The following is a 22,850-nucleotide window of genomic DNA, read 5'->3' as shown; positions in this document are numbered from 1 at the left end:
AAAAGAAGCTGGGAACAAGTCCAACAAGCTTAACATCTGTAAATGTAAAGTTAATGAAAGCTCTTTCCAGCAGACCCAATTAATAATATGGTGTCCAGGCCTAACTTTATACTTTTATATTAACTACTTGCCTACTGGGCAATTTTACCACCTTCCTGCCCAGGCCTATTTTCAGCTTTCAGTGCTGTCACACTTTGATTGAAAATTGCCATCATGCAACACTGTACCCATTTGACATTTCTATACTTTTTTTCCACACAAATAGAGCTTTCTTTTGGTGGTATTTAATCACCACGGGGTTTTTTATTAATTTCTAAATAAATGAAAATATACAGACATTTAAAAAAAAATCATAGTTTGTTATAAACGTTTACAAACAGGTAATTTTTCTCCTTCACTGATGTGCGCTGATGAGGCTGCATTGATGGGCACTGATAGGTGGCACTGATGGGTTCTGATAGGTGGCACTGATGGGATGGCACAGATGAGGCAGCACTGATAGGCGGCACTGAAGAGCACTGATGGGTGTCACTAATAGGTGTCACTGATGGGCACTGATAGGCAGCACTGATAGGTGACATGGATGATGAGGCACTGATTGGCAGCACTTATGGGGCACTGTTTGGCAGAACTGGTGGGCACTGATTGGCAGAACAGGTAGGCACTGATTGGCAGCACTGGTGGGCATTGTTGGGACTGCACTGATAATCAGGACACTGATAATTAGTACCCTGATTACCCTGATTAGTGTCCCTTTAACACAATCTCTCTTATTCTCTCCTCATGCTGTCAGCCGATAACCGACTTGTGTTTAATTCTGTGATCAGCTGTCATTGGACACAGCTGATTACATATTAAAGCGCCACTGTGATTGGCCCTCTGCCCCGATCTGTGATTAGCTGAGTCCAAAGGACTCATGTGGGCAGCATGACCACAGGAGGATGTCCATGTTCTCCCTCCCAGTAAAGTAAGTCTGCGCTGTAGCCATCTTGGGGCTATAGGACAGGAGGAAACTGGTTAAAGGAGCTGTATTGGGTTAATAAAAAAAAAAGAACATACATACTCACCTCTATGCTACAGCACTGCTGTCATGATGCAGTTGCCCCTCACGGTCTCTAAGACCATGACTGTTGATTGCTCAGTTCCTGCTCTTCTTGGAGCAGAGAGCAATGGACTATCAGTCATTGCTCTCAATTCTACCCCCTCTGCCAATGGAGTGATGGGCTGGAGAGGAGACAGGTGAAGCTAGTTTTGGCTCTCAACCAGGCAGCTGGTGGATCCTTCCAGAGCCTACAGTAGCTCTTCTAAGTCAGCCGACAGCAGGATTTAGCTAATTATGGGTCACAAGGGTGAAATTGTAAGGCCAAAACAAATCTTAGGCCAGGGGTGCCCAACCTTTTGAAGAGCGAGGGCCACTTAAGAGACTTAGAAACCGGTCGCGGGCCACAATGAGCAGAGCGGGTGGATGACAGGCTTGTGTCCACTCTGCATATGGAAAGAGGACACAGACACAGCCCACTCTACTCTATGGCCCTCTGATTCAATCAGCCCAGGTGGAAGGGACACAAGATCTTTACATCTGCTGCTCCATAAGGATAAATGGAGGGTCAGACCGATCGTGTGAAAGGGGCCTAAGGCTGCTTTCACACTGATGTGCTGTGGTTTACCCACACCGTACCTGTGGCTTTCCTGCGGGTAAGCTGCACTTTGCTGTAGAATTCTATTATATCCTGCAGGTGTTGTGCACTTTCTGACACTGGACCAAAACCACAAGTAAAAAACAGAAGTCTATGGCTCAGTGCAGGTAACCCACAGGTGCACCACGCTGCACCTGCACATCAGTTTGAAAGCAGTCCAGTAAACACTGCAGAACAGATATGGCCAATATATACACTGTGATTTAAGTAATAAACTTACCTTTAATAAGTCTTCCAATCAGATATCACCGGCTGTTGTGGCCCCGGGCAAAGTGCATTTGGCATCACTCCGCCTATGACAGAAGCCAGTGCTATACAGAAGGCATCAGCTTATGTGGCTCTGCTGCGCAGCTGCTTGCTTGCGCAATCACTGGCTTCATTCACAAAACTGATGCTGTGGTATGGCGGGTTGGCAACCTGCGATCTGGGCTTGCCAACCCACCATCCCAGAGCAGGAGGTCGCGGGCCACATCAGAGGGCTTCGCGGGCCACATGTGGCCCCCAGGCCACTGGCTGGGCACCCCTGTCTTAGGCCATACTTCTATTTAAAAAAAAAAAATAGAGCAAGTTCCAGGATGGCAACACAAATGGTGCAAGGTCTAATGGATACTCAAACTATCAGGAGAAAAGTTTAAAGTAAATGTAAAGGTAGAAGGTATTGTGCCTTAATGCATTTCATGCATTAAGGTAAAAAATATTCTGTGTTCTGCTCCACCTTAGCCTCTCCCCCCCCCCTTTATATTTATCTGAGCCCAATTGCGAACCAGCGCTGTGCCCGAGAGAGTAGCGGCTCTCTGGTCTCTCCCTCTTCACAGGGTAAATTGATAGCAGTGGCAGCAATTACATCCAAATCTTATGATGAGGGAACCAAAGTGTGGGGCTGAGCCACACTGTATCTATAGATGCAGACAGCATGGCTCAGGACCGAGCCAACATGTGTGCCACCAGCATCTTCCTATGGTGGAACACTGAGAACAGGAGGAGCCTGGAGTGCCCACAGGGGACCCTAGAAGAGGAGGATCTGGGTTGCTCTGTGCAAAACCATTGCACAGTACAGGTAAGTTTTACACATTTGTTATTTTAAATAAAAAACAAATAGGTTTACAATCACTTTAAGACTTATGTTATAAATAGCAAATTAACTTTAAATAAATGCAGGCAGGCTTGGGAGTAAACATTTTTAACAAAGCTGACTAGATGGACCAGTTGGTGTTTTTCTGTCATCATTCTTTTGTGTGGGCACAGAAAAATGGACATGCTTTTAAGAGCTAATTAGCAATGAGCATGTGTGCATGAAGGAGTCATTAAAAAAAAAAAAAAAACATTTAATCCAAGTATAGATTGAATAAGAATTGTTAAATATATTTTTAAATAGAGCTGGTTAGAGCTCTTGATTTCAGCCTCATGTAATCACCTACAAAAAAAAAAAAAACACTTTGACTGAGAGGGGTATGGGGCAGAAACATAAACTGGTTTTACCCCCAGTCATAAAATTTGAATAAAGCACATACAGTATATATGTAGTATTCACTTGTCTCTCTCCAAAGCTCCAAGCAGATTTCAGGAAAGAAATTTGCATTATTCCCCCCCATCAAAACAGACAGTGCTGGCAAGGGAATCCCTCCTGCCGAGTAATTGTCGACAGGAACGGGTGGGCAGGGGGAAGCCATCCCTTCCGGGAGAAGACAGTGATTATTGCTAGTGGCTATAGCTATATTCAGGAACCTGCTAAGATTCGAACCATCTATGGCTGGCCTAAGTGTTGTTTCTCTCCTGCCTAGTTCCCCTGTTATCAGCAGGAGTCACTTCTGAGAAGTTTTCCCGACATCTCTGGGGTGACGTCAGCATTACTGAACTGTCCCATGTAGGCACATCTGCAGGGCAGTGTTACTGGTCTCCTGATAAGTATAGCTCAAGTTTCCCCTCTTAGGTGTAGGGGAAATGGTAGAGAGGGTCAGGATCCAATGAAAAAAAGGGTCAGAGAAGGAGTGGCAAGAGCCAACGAATAATAGGCACCGATGAGGATGAAAGGAGATATGTTATAGCACACAGAAGAATAGTGTGCCCTAGCTGCACACAAGCATCAGCGATGAGGAAAGGAAAGTGCGTCTACTCCTTGTAGGCAAAGTTATAGATCATCAGTCTTATCCAGCCAAGTAATTTATTGGACATTATATAATGGTATGAGATGAAAGGAGAACGATGTTCTACCTAAATATCTTCTGAGTTTCTCCATCAAATAAATCAGGTGAATAGATTGGTGGGTTGACTCCTGCAATTTCTGGGTGACTTGACATGTTGACAGTTGGCACATTCTATACCACCACAAAATCAATATTTGCATTTTTTTTCCATTATGGTCCTTTCAATCAAGGGTTAGTCTGAACTAAAACTGTATTTCCTTCAACCATCCAACGATGTGCAGGAGAAGTTACATTTTTTCCTCGTACATGAGTACAATCATGTACAGAGGAATTAAAAATTAAAGCTTTAGTAAACTTCTAAATATATGGGTACAATCAGGGTGGAAGACATATTATGGAAGCAGAATCTGCTTTTATACTGCATAATACTGATTTGTAAAGAATAAACACTGCCCATAAAATTTAAAAGGGCCACAAAACAATACAAAGAGATCTGTCAGCTTTATCGTATGTTAATGTTTGGACTCTGGCAATGCTGTTTGTGTAAAAAGGTATTCAGCAGTGTAATGAATATCACAATAAAACAAAGCAATGCCAATCAGACTTTAACATATCTTGGACAGGATACACTCAAAAAATAAAAAGTATAGCTGGTAAACTACAGTACAACTCGTGGAACCGTTGTAAGTGATAACACACATTTTCCAGCATTACCTATCAAAACAGAAGTTATTAGACATTGCCATACAGAACAAAAAAAAATTCATGGGTAGGTATGACACCTAAAGAGGATTAAGGCTGAATGGGACCTTAGGCGAGGCAAAAGTAGGCTTTTATGCCCCCCCCCCCCCAATAACTTTGGGCTCCTCCAAACATTGGCACTGATAAGGATTGCAATAGGCACACACTGTAAAAGTGGCCTTGTTTGCATTGTCTATACTGGTCCTATTGGACACAATGATGCACCACTGTCCATCATGGTTTGTGATGCGACAGGCAAGTGCACAGCTTTGGTTTTACTATCTCCCTAGTTTACTGCAGGAGCCTGACGGTTGTAGCTGGCCATGCTGGAAATTTGCAGGGTCTTAAGCTCCTGTTTAAGTCGCCTTGTAGATGATGCAACTTTAATTGGCACCCCACTAAGTGCCAGCTAAACAAAGAGCTTCACTACTTGCTTGATCTCGACTTCAGAGTCTGCCACATATTTTGGGGTCTTGTGGCCCTTGTAACTACAGTTACATAAGTACAGGCGGTCCCCGGGTTACAAACAAGACAGGGTCTGTAGGTTTATTCTTAAAGCGGAACTCTTCTGTAGAAAAAAAATATTAAAAGCCAGCAGCTACAAATACTGCAGCTGCTGACTTTTAATATATGGGCACTTACCTGTCCTGGAGTCCAGCGACGTCTACAGCAGAAGATGAGCAATCGCTCGTCTATCTGCTGCCCCCACCGCCATCCTCAGTGAGGGAATCAGGAAGTGAATCGTTCTGGCTTCACTGCCCGATTCCCTACGGCGCATGTGCGAGTTGCGCAGCGCCGTCCTCACTGGTCCCCGCTGTGTTCTGGGAGCCAAGTGTTTCCCAGAACACAACGGGTGGGGGTGAAAAGTGACGCACTACCCGCAGAATCCCAGCAGAGAGGACTCCCGGAAGTGGGTGCAAATACCTGTCTATGAAACAAAAGACGAAGCTACGCACGCACTTTGCTAAAGGCGTTGATGTCATTGGGCGACGGACGCCACCATCGCAAACGCCCCTAGCATCGCGGGAACTGAATAGCTTTTCAAATTGGAGGAAGAGAAGCAGGCACGTATGGACTGCAATGTAAGTCAGCTACCTCTGACTTTATCCTTACACCAGTAAGGTACTTGCGCCCCCCGCAAACATCCAGACCCGCTATCTTATGCGGGAGAAGCAAACCGCAACTTATGGTCTTACACACAGCTGGTCTCCCTTGCAAACAGGCTGCCACGTACAGACGCATCTGGAGGTTCGCAGACGCTGTCAGCAGCAACTCTGCTATGCAGATGATGGGAGAACACGCCAACTCTATGACGTCCTGAATTCACTAATCCGGCAGCGGGTAAGATCGTTCCTCTTTGCATACTTTGCATTTTTAATAGGAACTCGGGGGGCTACACATGTCCTGCTTTAGAATATTAACGTTGATGCTATTAAGCATATAATTACAGGAACGATTCAAAGTGCCTCTACTCAAAGTTCCCTCTTCCTCCTTTTCCTTGTTTGAAACTACAGGAAATAATAAAAGGACTGCATTTTCTCTCTTTTTCCCCCCTTTTTTTCAGTTTTTTCGCCTTCCAGGTGGTCATATCTACTAGGAACTGTCACCTTCAGTGGACTTCCTTTTTTTGACTTATTTTTTGGTCATTTTTTGTGACAGGACCTTATGCTATATATCATCATCATATATATTTCTTTGCAAGCCCCCTTAATACACAGTGCAGCAATCACCTGGTTCACTCAGTTCCTCCTTGCAGGGCCATTTCTGCTGATCATTGCCAACATTTATATTACTTGGTAACACACATGGTCGATTTTGGCCAGAATCCTCAGCAGAAATGTCTCACTAGGCGTCCGGATCGCCTTTATTGTTGTTTTTATGTTTGTCTATTGTTTGTGCTTATATGTGGTGTCTGTGTCACACCTTCATGAACTAGGTTCTTTGGTGTAGCATTGGCCGGCTTCACCGGTAGGTTTGTAAACAGAGCTTATCAGCTCTGTTGGTATTTATGTCCTTTTTGATATCTCAGCTAATTTATATTTTTGTACACTGTTTCTATTTATCAATTAAACAATTTGTATACTCATAATATTGTCCGTCTCTGCCATAGTAGCCCCTTTGTTGTCCCCAGAGGCATCATCCTTGATCCCCCTGTGGGATGACACCCTTTTGTTTTGTATGCAAATACCTGTCTTAGGCCCCATACACACGATAGAATCCATCCGCTGAAAAATCCCAGCGAATGGGTTTCAGCGGATAGATCCTATGGTGTGTACGTTCCAGCGGACCAACAGATAAATCCGCCGATCCGCTGAAACCGATCCGCGGATAAATTCAAGCCGATGGGTTCTATCGTGTGTATGGAGCCTTAGACAGGTATCTCCACCCCCCTCCCCCCTGAAAGGTGTCAAATGTGACACCGGAGGGGGGAGGGTTCCGATGAGCGGAAGTTCCACTTTAGGGTGGAGCTCTGCTTTAAGTTGAATCTGTTTGTAAGTTGGAACAGGTACATTTTTTAAGTGTAGCTCCAGCCAAAAAAACTATTTTGAAGCTTTTTGGATAACATAGGGAAGGGGTAACACCCCTGTAACATAATGTTTTGCTGTCTGTGCCCCTGTTCAGAAGATTTCACCTCACTTTCTGTCCCAGTGACAATTGGATTTTGAAAATGTTGGGTTGTTGTGGAAGCAAGCCTTGGTGATAAAGCATCAGTGGAGACACCTTTTTCCCATAATAACTCATACAGGAGTGAATTTTCCTTTCCTAGAGGTAGATTTCCTCTCACTTCCTGTTGTCTCCTTCTGTTTGTAAGTAGGAGTTGTTTGTAAGTCGGATGTTTGTAACTAGGGGATCACCTGAATTTTACTCAAACATCTGTGCATGCTGCTCAAGTGTGCCAGAAGGATTGATGATGTTCCTTTTGAAGACTGATCCTTCTTGCGTGATAGCATGCCAATCTGTTATGCTAAGCTGTTGCTCACAAAACATTGTCACCACCCGCACCCGCCATTGTCACGGAGTGAAGAAGGAAGACATCAGTGTGCACAGTGCTACATGGCATTGTTAGAAAGATGAGTACCGTATTTATCGCGGTATAACGCGCTCCCGCGTATACCGCGCACCCCTAAAGTTGCCCCGAATCCTGTGGAAAAAAAGTTTTTTTTGTACTTACAGTTTTGGTGTCTTGCGCGGTGTCCATCGGCAGCCTCGTCAGGTCCGGCGTCCTTCTGCGGCTTCGGGTGTCCTCTTCGTCGGGTCCGGCGTCCTTCTGCGGCTTCGGGTGTCCTCTTCGTCGGGTCCGGCGTCCTTCTACGGCGTCCTCGCGTCCTCCCCGCTCATTTCCCGCGCCGAGTTTGAATACTGCGCCGACATATACAGAGCGCAGTACACTCGTGTATTGTCGGCAATGCTCGGCAACTCTCGCGCTGACGTCCTGTACGTCCAGGACATGAGCGTGGAAGGAGCCGAGACTGCCCGACTATACCCGAGTGTACTGCGCTCGGTACATGTCGGCGCAGTATTCAAAACTCGGCACGGGAAAGCGGGTATCGGCGTATACCACGCACCCACGATTTTGCCCTGATTTTCAGGGCAAAAAAGTGTGCGGTATACGCCGATAAATACGGTATTTAGTACGTCTGTAATAGATTCCAGTTGATGTGCTGCAAATTCTGCTAGTGATACACCGGTGATTAAATCTTTTTGTTACCGAGAGATATAATTGCTTGTTAACAGTTATCTTATTAACATCACACTGAGTTCATTATGCTACAAATGAGGTCACTGCCAACAAGCATCACCAGTCTATAGCCCTAGCCTTAGGATTCGACTGACAGCATTAACGGATTTTACTGCTTAGGACCCAATCAGATTATGGGTTACATTAATGCAATATTTTACTGTGCATTAGGGTGTGCTGTCTGGAATGCACCATTTTTTAAAAACAGTGCCCTGCAATGCACGCCATGTATGTTATGGTGTTCCACAGCGTGTTATCTGTTGATTGTTATTGTGCAGTGCATTGGAATGCATTTCAAAATGAATGGCATTAAAACACATTGAACCACAGCGCACATGTTGCGGTAAAACATGCATTTTACTGAATCAAAGGTGTAAGGCAGGTCAGTTATACAGGGCGGTTTAAAGGAGTAGAGTCACTTTGTATAGTCAATGTTTATGATCATGAACCTTAGTTAAAGTGATTGTAAAACAACCCATTCCTTTTCAAATAGAAATGAAAGGCAAGCATTTTTGTATAGATATAAAAAAAAGACAATATAAATACCTTTTTTCTCTTTTTTTTTTAAGAACTGATCACATCCCCTTTGTTTTTAGCTGCATAAGAGCTGGGGGAGGAGAAGCAGAAGCACATTGAGCTTCCCAATGAATGGCTGTGCAGCAGTCTGATTATTGGAGGAGAGCACACTGTGTTCCTAGCATATCTAAAGAACTGACTACGATGTGTTCTCTTGCTTAGTGTGGTCAGTTTTTAATAGGAAAGCAAGGGGTCTAGCAGGAACACCAGAGATTTCACACAAAGGAAGCAATACAAATAGGACAAGATACTTTCTCATACATACAAGCACATGGTACACCAGGCACATATCAGGAAAATGAAGGGTAACAAACACTTTAATAAAGCTGTGCTTACTTTAACCACTTGAGGACCGCCACACGCAGATATACGTCTGCAGAATAGCATGGCTGGGCACAAGGGCGTACATATACGTCCCATTTAAGAGCCCAGCCGTGGGTCGCGCGGCGCGCCGCCGGTGGCGTGCTCACGACCCGGGCCTCTACTCCGTGATCGTCTCCGCGGCAAAAGCGGACCCGATTGCCACTGGTGTCCCGCGATCGGGTCACAGAGAGGAAGAACGGGGAGAGGTAAGTGTAAACAGACCTCTCCATGTGCTTCCTAGTGTGGCTGTCTCTGATCGTCTGTTCCCTGTCAGTGACGTCACAAGCTAAGCCACGCCCCCCACAGTAAGCAACACACATTAGGGCACACTTAACCCCTACAGTGCCCCCTCCTGGTTAACCCCTTCACTGCCAGTGTCATTTTTACAGTAACCAGTGCATTTTTATAGCACTGTTCGCTGTAAAAATTACAATGGTCCCAAAATAGTGTCAAAAGTTTCCGATGTGTCCGCAATAATGTTGCAGTCACAATAAAAATCGCTGATTGCTGCCGTTACTAGAAAAAAAAATTATTAATAAAAATGCAATAAAACTATCCCCTATTTGGTAGACACTGTAAATTTTGCGCAAACCAATCAATAAACGCTTATTGCGATGATTTTACCAAATATATGTAGAAGAATACGTATCGGCCTAAACTGAGGGAAAAAAAAATCTTTATATATTTTGTGGGGATATTTATTATAGCAAAAAGTAAAAAGTAAAAAATATTTTTGTTTATAGCGCAAAAAATTAACACCGCAGAGGTGATCAAATACCACCAAAGGAAAGCTCTATTTTCGGGGGAAAAAAGGACGCCAATTTTGTTTGGGAGCCACCGCGCACGACTGCGCAATTGTCAGTTAAAGCGACGCAGTGCCGAATCGCAAAAAGTGGCCAGGTCTTTAAGCTGCATAATGGTCCGGGGCTTAAGTGGTTATTCAGTCATGTGCAAGTAAAAATATATAATTTTTTTTCTTTTCTTTTTATTGGCCTTTCACATTCGGCATTTAAAGTAAACACAGTGTCACCTTTTTTTATTTAAACTCACTTTGCTAAGTGAACAGCCTTGACTCCTTTAGCATATCTACCCTAATTTGTCTAACATTGTTCATAGTATCTGAAACATCTCTTCACCATCTACTGAGCCTTCTCATTGTTAATGCTGACACATGATTCTGCTAAAGCCCTGTAAATTCTATAAACATTATTACTACGCACTAGAGCACAAAAGGGAGCTTTGTAAATGCACAAAGCAATCATAAAGAATGACATAAAAGAATAAAAATAGTCTAAGAATAACTTTGCACAGCAGAACCATCACGTTCAGTCCATCAAATTGTGTAAGCAAGGAAGCAAGTCGGTCTGTATCCTGCTGGGAGGCGTGAACCCATAGGACAAGATCATTAAATTAATACGTGCATGCACCTTCTAGACAAATAACAGGCATTACTGCAAATAACACCTACCAAAATAGAACTTTTTATATGTCGAATGGAAAGGTACAGAGGGTGAACACAAATATGAGTCAACTTTTTGCAGACACGCATTTTGTATCCTCTACAGATGTTTGGTTATAGAATAATATTAGAAAAGCAAAAGTGGTATAATGATTTTTTTAATTACATTTCTTATCATCATCATCAAGTGACTTGAGTCCTTTGAGTTCAGCTAGAAATAGAAAACCTCCTTATACAGAGCACTATACCCACATATTATCCAGACGAAGGTAAAGAAACATTATAAAGCATGGTCCTTCCCGATCTATGGCAATTGTAAATTCCCTGGATCAACTATCTCTGGTGTTTTTACTTATAAATTTTAATAAACCTTTTTTTTTTATACATTTAGAAATGCATCCAGCTTTTGCTAAAACGGTATACCGAGCTGCTTGAACTAGTCCGAGGGAGTCTTTCCACCTTTTCACAGCTCTGACTGTGAAGAAGTCTTTCCACCATACACAAACGAGCATGCCCACTTGTCCTTTGGAATTAAAGTGGTAGTTCCCCCTCAAAAAAAAATTTAAGATTAGATTCATGCTCATTTTGTCTAGGGGAATCGGCTAGTTTTTTAAAAAACGAAGCAGTACTTACCGTTTCAGAGATACATCTGCTCCGCCGCTTCCGGGTATGGTCTTCGGCACTGGGCGTTCCTTCATAATTGACAGGCTTCCGATGGTCGCATCTATAGTGTCACGGTTTTACGAAAGTAGCCGAACGTCGGTGCGCAGGCGCCGTATAGAGCCGCAGATGGATGCGACCGTCGGAAGCCTGTCGGAAGACTGTCAATCAAGAAGGAACGCCCAGTCCCGAAGACCATACCCAGAAGCGGCGGAGAAGATCGCTCTCTACAACGGTAAGTACAGCTTTGATTTTAAAACGACTAGCCGATTCCCCTAGACAAAATGAGCATCAATCTAAGGGTAAAAAAAAATTTATGGGTGAACTCCCGCTTTAACTTAATGTGAATAACTTTGGGTGTTGATATGTTAGGAAAAGTTAAGAACAGTTGATGGGAATAAACAAGGAAATGGGTCGCTTAAGAGTTCAATGAAAAAACAGGTATTCAGATTGCAACTACAATCTTGCACCAAGGAAACACAATGACAGGCCTGTGATTCCCTACACATATACTGTAGTAGACTACATTTATCAAAGTGTCAATAAAGAAAATTGAATATATAGTAAATTGATTACGATAAATATGTAAAAGATCATCTTATTTGATGTAATATTTTCTATCTATCTATCTATCTATCTATCTATCTATCTATCTATCTATCTATATATATATATATATATATATATATATATATATACATATATATATATATATATATATATATATATATATATATATATACACATATATATATATATATATATATATATATATATATATATAATATATATATATATATATATATATATATATATATATATATATATATATTATAAGTATAGGTGGCAGTCATGTTTGTTCATTCCACAGGTTTTCTCTGCTTTCCGCTTTGATGTACTATATGATGGTAATTTGTTTACTGCTTTTTGTTACAATACAAATGTATGAACTTCCTGGGTCAGATTTTTAAACAGGAAGCACTTAGCCACTGAAAGCTACCACTAGTGGCTCATCTACAAAACTATATTTGATACAAAAACATGCTGTATCCTTTTTGTATAAGACTCTACCCTGCATTTGAAAGAAATGACACAGAGAAATTACTATTCTTATTACAAACCATTTGATAAATGAAGCCCATAGTCCACAATGCAGGATCAATGTGGTGCAGGAGCTCCCCATGCTGAAGAATGGAAGTATCTCTTTACAGATGTGCTAGTGATGTCCAGGTCTAAGGCCTCGTACACACGATCAGTCCATCCGATGAGAAGTCTTAGGTAGGACTTAAGCCTAGTAGACACGGGCTGAATGTCAGGTGACATCGATTGGTTCAATAGAAACCAGCCAACATTCGGTCCATGTGTACGGCAGCCGGTCCAACGATCCTTCTGTTGAGGGTTAATGACCAAAAAAGGTCTGACGACCGGTTCCAGATCAGCACTCTCAGCACTGATCGGAGTGTTCTGGCAGGGGGGGGGGTTCCCCCTGTCAGAGCACAGCAGGGGAGATTGCTGTACTAAAATTGGGTTGTTAGTACAGTAGCTCCGACCTGAGTTGTCAGTAGTGTGTCTGAGGTTTTAAAGTCTACGTAAACCATAACAATGAACACTTGAAAGCCTCATTTTAAATCTATCGCTGGGAAAAGCCAGAAAATGTGTTAGCTGATAACGTCCTGTGTCCTCTGCCTTCAACGACTATTACTAGTTAGTTCAAAGTTCTCTCCATACTTTATAGAACACCTACTGAAGGTATGGGAAGCTGTTTTATACAAAATGTATGTTCTTAGAATTAAATATGTTTTAAAAAGCATGTGTCAAAAATTATATCTGCATCCTAGCGTAATTCTGTTAATAAAAAGACATGGAGACTTCTCATTTATAAATGTTGAGTCAGCAAATTGTCATTTCATATCATGTGTTTGTTGGTCAGCGGATGCTTTGTGTATGTGTGTATATATATATATATATATATATATATATATATATATATATATATATATATATATATATATATATATATATATATATGAGATGCCTATTAGATGAGTTTGTACAGAGTAAATGCAATATACAACATATTAACAAAGCAATAAGAAGAGTAGAGTTTCTTTCCTTATTATAGCTTATAGTTTATAGTTTTATGTGTAAATAAATAAATTATGCACGTTACAGTAGTAACAAATATTATTGGTCTATATGTACCTGTCCTTCTGACAGTCTGTGTTTTATTAACAGCACCCTGTGGTGGTCACTTAACTGCTCCAAGTGGTATGATCCTTTCTCCTGGGTGGCCTGGCTTCTACAAGGATTCCCTAAATTGTGTATGGGTTCTGGAAGCACAACCTGGATATCCCATAAAAATCACATTTGACAGGTATGCTGCTATGAGCTTTTTTAATATTGTATCACTGTCTTATATAAAACTGGAGATGCCTGTAAGTAGTTTTACCCTTGTCATATTTCTTTTCACCTTCAAACTTACAAAAGCTAACTGCCAGGTTAAATCTGGTCGATTTGATGGATGACAGCTTTTCATTATTTCTTAACATGTTTTCACGATTTCATTTTAAGCTTGTTTAATAGAATGAAAATGTATACATGTGCTGCATGTTTAACTGTCATTGTGCATCTTCTGGAGCAGTGGTTCTCAACTCTGTCCTCAAGTACCCCCAACAGGCCATGTTTTGGGAATTTCTCTTAAAATAGCTGTCCGACTCTTATTTCTCTTAAAATAGCTGCCCGGCTCTTATTTCTCTTAAAATAGCTGTCCAACTCTTATTTCTCTTAAAATAGCTGCCCGGCTCTTATTTCTCTTAAAATAGCTGTCCGACTCTTATTTCTCTTAAAATAGCTGTTGACTCTGATTTAATGTGGTTGTAAACCCAGATTAAAAAAAAAACCTACAAGACAAAGGCATAATGAGCTAGTATGCATTGCATACTAGCTCATTATAAAATACATACCTTAGAACGATTCTGTTGCAGTGGTCCCCGCTTTGACCGGTGATATGTCATCCTGGAGTTATTTACGTGTTCGCGGGCTCCGGCTCTGTGATGGTACAGAGCCGCAATGACGTCACTCCGGCAACGGCACAGTAGCTGAAGAAACGGCACGAGTGAGATATTTCTTCAGTGTGCAAATGTCGATGACATTGGCACATGTGAGTACAGTAAATATCTCCTAAACTGTGCAAGGTGAGTGTTATTATAGGCTTACCTGTAGGTAAAAGTGGTTTTACAGGGGTTACAACCACTTTAAAGCACCTGGGCAAGATAAAGGAAAACCAGCAAACATGGCCTGTTGGGGGTACTTGAGGACAGGGTTGAGAACCACTGATCTGGAGGATGTAGCGAGGATGTAAGCCATATCAAGTGCCACTTGTGCTAAAAGGTTGCAAAATGTTTGATCAAAATGAAACATTCATTTGTCTAACTTTAAATAAATAAGTGTGTCTAACTTTAAATAAATACCCTTGCGTATCTCCCCAAACACACACCAAAGTAGATTGAGGGATATACCTGTATTTATCGGCGTATAACAGGCACAGGCGTATAACACGCACCCCAACTTTAAGGCTTCATTTCCACTGGCGTTTTTACAGCCACTTGTGTTAGCCTTTTGTACAGCTTAAAAACGCCTGCCCATGTTTATTTTGTAAAGAAAAATAAAAAATAAATTTTTTTGTGAGCTGGAGCTCAAAAACGCTGCGGTAGCGTTTTTGAGAGTTTTTGAACAGTTTTGAGCATTTTTGAGCGTTTTTTAATGTCTGGCGTTTTTACAGCTCTATTGCTGGAGCCACAGAACGCCCTTGGTCCCGCGTTTTTTTACAGCTCAAAAACGCCTATGCCATTTGCAGCTCAAAAACGCCTATGTGGGCATGATTCCATAGAATAACATGGACAGGCGTTTTTAAGCTGTAAAAAATGCTCAGAAAAGTGGCTGTAAAAATGCCAGTGGAAATGAAGCCTTAGAGGGAAGTTCCAGGAAAAAAAATTTCCACAGCCCCCTGCATATAACACGCAGGCACAGTTTACCCTCTATTTTCAGGGTAAAAAAGTGAGTGTTATACGCCAATAAATACAGTAACTAGTAAAGAACAACCAAAGGGGAAAGGCATTATAAGACTGCAATCAGAAGACACTAGTGCGTGTGGGGAAGAAATGAAGGTCAGAAGACTGAAAATAGCAAAGCAAGCAAAATATGTCAAGACCAGTTATTGCATGTTTTACCACAATAAAATGAACAGCAATATATATGGCAAAACAGTATGTTCTCCATATACATTTATGTCATTTTAAGACAGTTATAGTCAAAATACATACAGTAAATAATGGTAAATGCAGGGGTTTTGTATTTGAACATTTCTTAATTTAGTATTACACAAGCAAAAAGTGTGCTCAATAGCAAAATAGGGAATATTACAAACATAAATGACGATACACTGTATTGACAAAAGTTTTGGGACATCTGCCTTTACACGCACATGATCTTTAATGGCATCCCAGTCTTAGTCCGTAGGGTTTAATATTGAGTTGGCCCACCCTTTGCAGCTATAAGAGCTTCAACTTTTTTGGAAGGCTGTCCAAAAGGTTTAGGAGTGTGTCTATGGGATTGTTCGACCATTCTTCCAGAACCACATTTGTGAGGTCAGGCACTGATGTGGACGAGATGGGCTGGCTCACAGTCTCCATTCAAATTCATCCCAAATGTCTTCTATCTGTGCAGCCCAGTCAAGTTCCTCCACACCAAACTCACTCATCCCTGTCTTTATGAACCTTACTTTGTGCCCTGGTGCGCAGTCATGTTGGAACAGGGAGGGGCCATCCCCAAACTGTTCCCACAAAGTTGAGAGCATGACATTTTCTAAAATTACCTTGTATGCTGACGCCAAAAGAGTTCCCTTCACTGGAACTAAGGGGTCAAGCCCAACCCCCCTCCACCCATAATCCCCCATCCACCCATAATCCCCCATCCACCAAATGATTTAGACCAGTACAAAAAGGAAAGTCCATAAAAACATGGTTTAGCAAGTTTGGGGTGCAGGAGTTTGACTGACCTGCACAGAGTCCTGACCTCAACCCAATAGAACACCCTTGGGATGAATTAGAGCAGCAACTGTGAGCCAGGCTTTGATTTCCAACACTATTGCTTGACCTCACAAATGTGTTTCTGGAAGAAAGTCAAACAGTCCCATAGACACACTCCTAAACCCTGTGGACAGCCTTCCCAGATGAGTTGAAGCTGTTAAAACTGCAATGGTTGGGCCATTATATTGAATCCTACGGACTAAGACCAGGATGACATTAAAGTTAATGTGCGTGTAAAGGCAGGCATCCCAATACTTTTGACAATATAGTGTATGTTTTAGAGTCAAAAGAGTGCAGAGTATATAACAGCAGTAGTATGAACAGAAGAGAAGAGCGCAAAGGATACGTCAGCAGCAGTATGTGCAGGAGAACAGTATAGAGGATATGACAGCAGCAGTATGTGCAGGAGAACAGTATAGAGGATATGACAGCAGCAGTATGTGCAGGAGAAGAGTATAGAGGATATGACAGCAGCAGTATGTGCAGGAAAAGAGTATAGAGCATATGACAGCAGCAGTATGTGCAGGAGAAGAGTATAGAGGATATGACAGCAGCAGTATGTGCAGGAGAAGAGTATAGAGGATATGACAGCAGCAGTATGTGCAGGAGAACAGTATAGAGCAGTGGTCATCAACCCTACCCTACAGGGCCCACTAACAGGCCAGGTTTTATGTATTACCATGGGGAGATGCAGTCTAGAATACTGCAATCACTGAGCAGAAAATGATATCACCTGTGATGTATTTCAGTTATCTTGCAAACCTGGCCTGTTAGTGGGCCCTGTAGGGCAGGGTTGATGACCACTGGTATAGAGGATATGACAGCAGCAGTATGTGCAGGAGAACAGTATAGAGGATATGACAGCAGCAGTATGTACAGAAGAGCACAGAGGATATGACAGCAGCAGTATGTGCAGGAGAAACATGTACAGAGGACACAAGCAGGCAGGAGGTGCAGGAGAAAACTGAACAGAGTATCTAAGGAGGTGGTATGGTCAGAAGAGAAGTGTTGTGGGTATGACAGTGGGCAGGGGAGTGCAAAGGGTTGGCAGCAGGCATTATACGCAGGAAAAATATGAGTATGACAGTGAGCAGTGTGTGCAGGAGAAAAGTACAGGGTATGACAGTGGGCAGTATGTGTGGGAGAGGTGAGCAGAGCATATGACAGTGAGCAAAATGTAAAGGAGAAAAGTGTAGAAGGTATGAAAGTGAGCATTGTGTATAGGAGAAAAGTGTAGAGGGTATGACAGTTGGCAGTATGTGCAGGAGAAAAGAAAATCAGGCATTATGACAGAGAGCAGTACGTAGAAGGTATGGCAGTGGACAGTATCTTCAGTAAAAAAAAGGCAAAGGGTATGACAGTGGGCAACATATACAGGGGAAATGTGCAGAGGGTATGACAGTTGGCAGGGGAGTGCAGAGAGTATGACAGCAGGCAGTATATGCAGGAGAAAAGTGTGAAAGGTATGAGAAAGGGCAGTATGAGGAGGAAAGCAAGCAGAGGGTTTAGATAGTGGGCAGTATATTCTGGGGAGAAGTACAGAGGGTATGGAATTGAACTGTACAGTGTATATTTAGGAGAGAAGTGTGGAAAGTATGACAATGGACAGCATGTTCAAGTAAGAAGTGTGGAAGGAATGACAGTGGGTAGTATGTGTAGTAAAGGAGTGCTGAGGGTACGACAAATTATAAACAAATTATGTGACAATTGACGCACAATGTTAGGAAGGGATTAGGAAAGTGTAGGGAAAGGGGAAATGTGCCTAAGAGGGCACCATGGGGGTCAGATATACAGGAAGGTGAGGGACATTATACTGAAAGGGAAAGTAAAACTCCATCTGAGCTTTTATATTAATATTAATTAATATAAATATAAGTTTTAATCAGGAGATCTCATATTTATCCCCCCGACAAGCCCAACAGATCATGTTTTGAGAATTCTAATCTGACCTAAACAAGATAAGTATTTATTTAATAAAAAAAAAAATGCAACTACTTTACATGGTTACAGGAGAAGAGACCCTGGGAATGACTTTATCAATAATACTTCATCATTGTCCAGTCACAGGTTGGGAGGGATTCTGGACCAGCATGTTTGCTTAAGTTATTGTAGATGGCAAGGAGGTCTAGGACATGGAGGTGCTCTCCATTCTGCCTAAATACAGTATGTTAGGAAAAATGCATATGAGGTAAGAGGCAAACAAAGTCACCAAGAGACCTGTGTGCAAACCCAGTTGTACTGGCCAAGTTATAAAAACATATTTACTCTGTATCGATTGACAGTTGGATAATTGTTCTTTATGTTCCAGAAGTTCGTTGTGCTTATTCACAGTCTGCACCAGGTGTAATTTTTTCTTCTTCGGTCAAGGGCTTAGGTCAAGGAGGGGGAACAGCCCCTCTTGGACCCCTTATTTTCTCATTGATTAAGACCTGTTCTGTAAAAAAAAAGGGTGTACTGTATTTAACAGGTGATAAAAGTAGGACACTGATTCTACTTTAGGAACCAAATAATTTCAATAAGCTAAGCTCAAGTTTAGATCAAAGCATTTTTCTTTCTTTTTTTTTTTTTTTAAGAAGCAAATGTCATAATTTAAACTTCTTTAATTACTGCTGTCAACAATAATGGCATGTTGGCTTTGTTTGCGGATCAATAAAAGATCGAGCAGAAAAATAAATAACAAGAGGGAGTGATCTTTCATGGTCCGTGAGGAAAAGATAAACATTTTTCCCTATTGGATTTTTTTTACTGTGTCTTTATTCTACATCATTTTTCATAATGTTAGCATTATGTTGTTTAAAGTTGTATTGATTTATTTTAATTATAGTTGTTTTCTAATGGAAAGTTTGGTGCTTACCATTAGAACAAATGGTTAAAAATATGTGCCAATTTAAATAAAGATGTAAGCACAGAGTCATTTAGGTTTTAAATGCTACTACAAATAACAGGGCATCAACATGCCAGCTCAATAATTCCAAGTTAAGTGTAAAAAAAAGGTCAAGCTGATTTTTCTTATCTCAAACTGTCCGCAGCGATTGTCTCCATATTTCACAATGTAAGATATAGCTGATTGTAAATAATGTGTAGACAAATGACTAGTTTTATAAAATATTGCAGACTCAAACCCACAGAAAACTGCACAGGGTTAAAGGTTGGTATTGAAAGCCCGACTTTAGTCCAATTGACTAATGGCTTTGCCAAAGACTAGAAAACTTAAAGCGGAGCCCCAGTCTCCTTGGCAATTTTTCCCAAAAAGCACCCCCATGATTCTTGCTAGTTGTACATTAAAATGAGGAGACTCTTCTAAGCGTAATCCTTCTTCTTAATTAGTAGATTGCAATTACTCACAGGATCCCGGTAGGCAGGCAGAGACCATTGACGATGTGGGCATGATTCTTGCTAGTTGTACATTAAAATGAGGAGACTCTTCTAAGCGTAATCCTTCTTCTTAATTAGTAGATTGCAATTACTCACAGGATCCCGGTAGGCAGGCAGAGACCATTGACGATGTGGGCATCTGAAGCCCGTTCATATTTGTTTCTGGGATTCCGGGCAGCTGTCTCATGCCTACGCAGTGATGACACATTGCAGTGTCGTTTAAATAACAATTTTTACATAACATAACAGTGTTTACATAGCAATGGCAGCATTGGCGTGATTTCCCGCCCCGTTATTATGTCAATCAACACAGAACTTCCTGTCTTGAAATACCGTGAGATTTTATTATTAGGCGTCCCTAGGTCTTCTGGGATAGATGACGTCGGTATCCCAAGAGGCCTAGGTAATCGCCTAATGATGAAGGACAGGAAATGCGGACTGCACAGAGAAAAATAAGGTATTTAGAAATAAAAATTGAAAAAAATTGCCATTACAGACTGTTCTGGGGGTGGGCATAATCTTACAATGAACATGAAAAAATGGGTGGTACTCCGCTTTAAGCCAATGCAACTCTGTATTGATAATGTACAAGGGAGGACTGTGCAGGAGGGCATTTTCTTCCTAGATCTGGGAAAAATATGATGTGTTGGCTGGTGATGGAACTACTTCACCATTCAGACATTAGTAAGTGCAGAACTAACAGCTAGTAACACATGCTGGGTATTATATAGCTATATGTTACGGGTCCACACCAGTGATCACCGCATCTGGTTTAAACTAATCATGTGACTGAATATCAAAGCCACAAATTAAGTTGATGCTGGAAGATGTGAAAAAGTGTGTCACAAAAAACTTTAGGAACAGCCACTGTTCACAATGCCAACCAATAACTATATTGGTATGACATACTTTGTGTGGCAAGCCTTCTTTAGCCCTCAAAAAACTAATTTGGCTGCTTGGTTTTAGTTACTCTCTAGGTCAATTATTTCTATGCTCCTATGACTATGTAGTTTAGTGGAGAAGTCCTGTATATAGGTTACTTGTTTTAGCAAGATCTTTCCAAATAGGATTTCAGTAGAACAAAGCACAGCCTGTGTACCTTGCTATAAGTCAGGGTCAATAGTAACCAGCTGTTTATGGAGCTGGGTTTTATCACCAATACAGTGTGAGAAGAGAACGTGTTATATTGGCAGAGGCTGAACTAGACACTGAGGCAGAAAGCTAAAATACCAAAAAGATACTCCAAATAGAGAAATGTGATGATTAACTGGGGGCTACCTAACAGAAACTCAAAGGACTGGTACTTGGAAAATTGTAAGAGTCAACACATGAAAACTTGGCTGAAGATATGCAAGATGTTTGGTGACAGTACTGTGTCAAGAAGGAACCAGGCAAGGTAATCAGATAAGAAGCAGGAAATCTGGCAGGGCCACCCAGGACTGAGGCAAAAAAAGCATGTAGTGCATCAGATGGTATATGCACAATGATTAGGGAAAAATAAACACGACGGCCTCGTACACACAAACGTTTTCCTCGACAGAATCCATCAGGAAACTTGGTGGCAGAGCTTTTTTGCAGAGGAAAACGGTTGTGTGTATGTTTTTCATCGAGAAAACTGTCGAGGAACTCGATGAGAAAAAAAGAGAACAAGTTCTCTTTTTCCTCATCGAGAGTCTCAATTTCCTCGTCGTGTTCCTCGTCGGGCTGGTTTTCGATGAGAAACACGTTCGTGTGTATGCTGAGAAACCCGCGCATGCTCAGAATAAAGTATGAGACGGGAGCGCACCTTCGGTAAAAGTAGCATTTGTAATGGAGATAGCACATTTGTCACGCTGTAACAGACTGAAAAATGCAAATCGTCTCCTACCAAACTTTTACTTAACACGCAAACACATGAGATTAGCAAAAGCAACCCCAAGGGTTGTGCCAGTGGAATCGAACTTCCCCTGCCGTTGTATGTGTTGTACGTCACCGCGTTTGAGAACGACGAGATTTGGTCGTTCAGTGTGTACGCAAAGAAAGCTTGTCAAGTTTCTCGACAAGCCTAACGAGGAACTCTTCGATGAAAACGATGTTTCATTTACGACGAGTTCCTCGGTCGTGTGTACGAGACCTCAGGCTCGGTTCACACTGGAACCGGTTGCAGCATTCTCCGGTTCAGGGATGAACCAGGACCGAATATTTGCCTGAATTTGGCCCTGAAATGAAGCCAAAGACACACAGTTTCTGTGCAGTGTGCTCCGGAGCCGCCCCAGAGATATGTGAACCGGGTCCATAGAGAGCCAGTCAAATTCTCCTGCTATGCGAATTGGATGTGGGGAAAGCCGCATCCAATTTGCATAGGTGTGAACCTAGTCTAAAGGGGAATAAGCATGAGAGTGAACTAAATTTGCCAGGGGTAGAAGACAGAGAATGGGAGGCACATGGTAAGGTGTAGCTAATATAGCAGATAGCCAAATTTGGCTATAGCAGTGCAAAGAGAAGGAAGGAAGTAAATTAGAAGGCTTAGCAAACACTAAACCCATTATACAGGATCTATGTACACAGAAACAAGAGAAATCTTCAACGTCAAGAACAGGATCTATAAATTTGCCCAAGAGCAAAAATACAACTAGTCAGCAGGAGTTGGAACATAAGGTTGTCCAAGCAAAATCAAAGTCACAGGGTATAGAAAGCTTTTCAGGAAAGGAACTAAGATTGTACTAGGAGATAGTTAGCTATGAATCAGCAGTACATGTTGGGAAAGAGTATCTTCAAATACCTGTATGCAATTCTCAAATGACACAGAAATCAAGACGGGTTAGAAGGCTGAGGCCCCGTACACACGACCGAGTTTCTCGGCAGAATTCAGCCAGAAACTCGATCGGAGCTGAGTTCTGCCGAGAAACCCGGCCGTGTGTACACTTTCGGCCGAGGAAGCCGTCGAGTTCCCCGTCGAGCCAAATAGAGAACATGTTCTCTATTTCCTCGTTGTTCAATGAGGAAAGTTGGCTCGCCGAGATCCTCGGC

The 22,850-nt window shown here is 41.9% G+C and overlaps 1 protein-coding gene across 1 annotated transcript in view; it reads left to right on the top strand.

The window, feature by feature from the left end:
- The window catches only part of CSMD2 (CUB and Sushi multiple domains 2), a 1,186,454-nt gene that overhangs the window by 892,594 nt on the left and 271,010 nt on the right, over window positions 1–22,850 (top strand). The window contains exon 16 of the mRNA XM_040337101.1: window positions 13,615–13,753. Coding sequence (XP_040193035.1) covers window positions 13,615–13,753 — 139 coding nt within the window. The remainder of the gene's footprint in view (window positions 1–13,614; window positions 13,754–22,850) is intronic.

The sequence above is a fragment of the Rana temporaria genome, chromosome 2, assembly GCF_905171775.1.
Source record: "Rana temporaria chromosome 2, aRanTem1.1, whole genome shotgun sequence".
In the NCBI taxonomy this organism is placed as follows: Eukaryota; Metazoa; Chordata; class Amphibia; order Anura; family Ranidae; genus Rana; species Rana temporaria.
The sequence above is the reverse complement of the archived record's forward strand: the minus strand, read 5'-3'. Positions and strand labels throughout refer to the sequence as shown.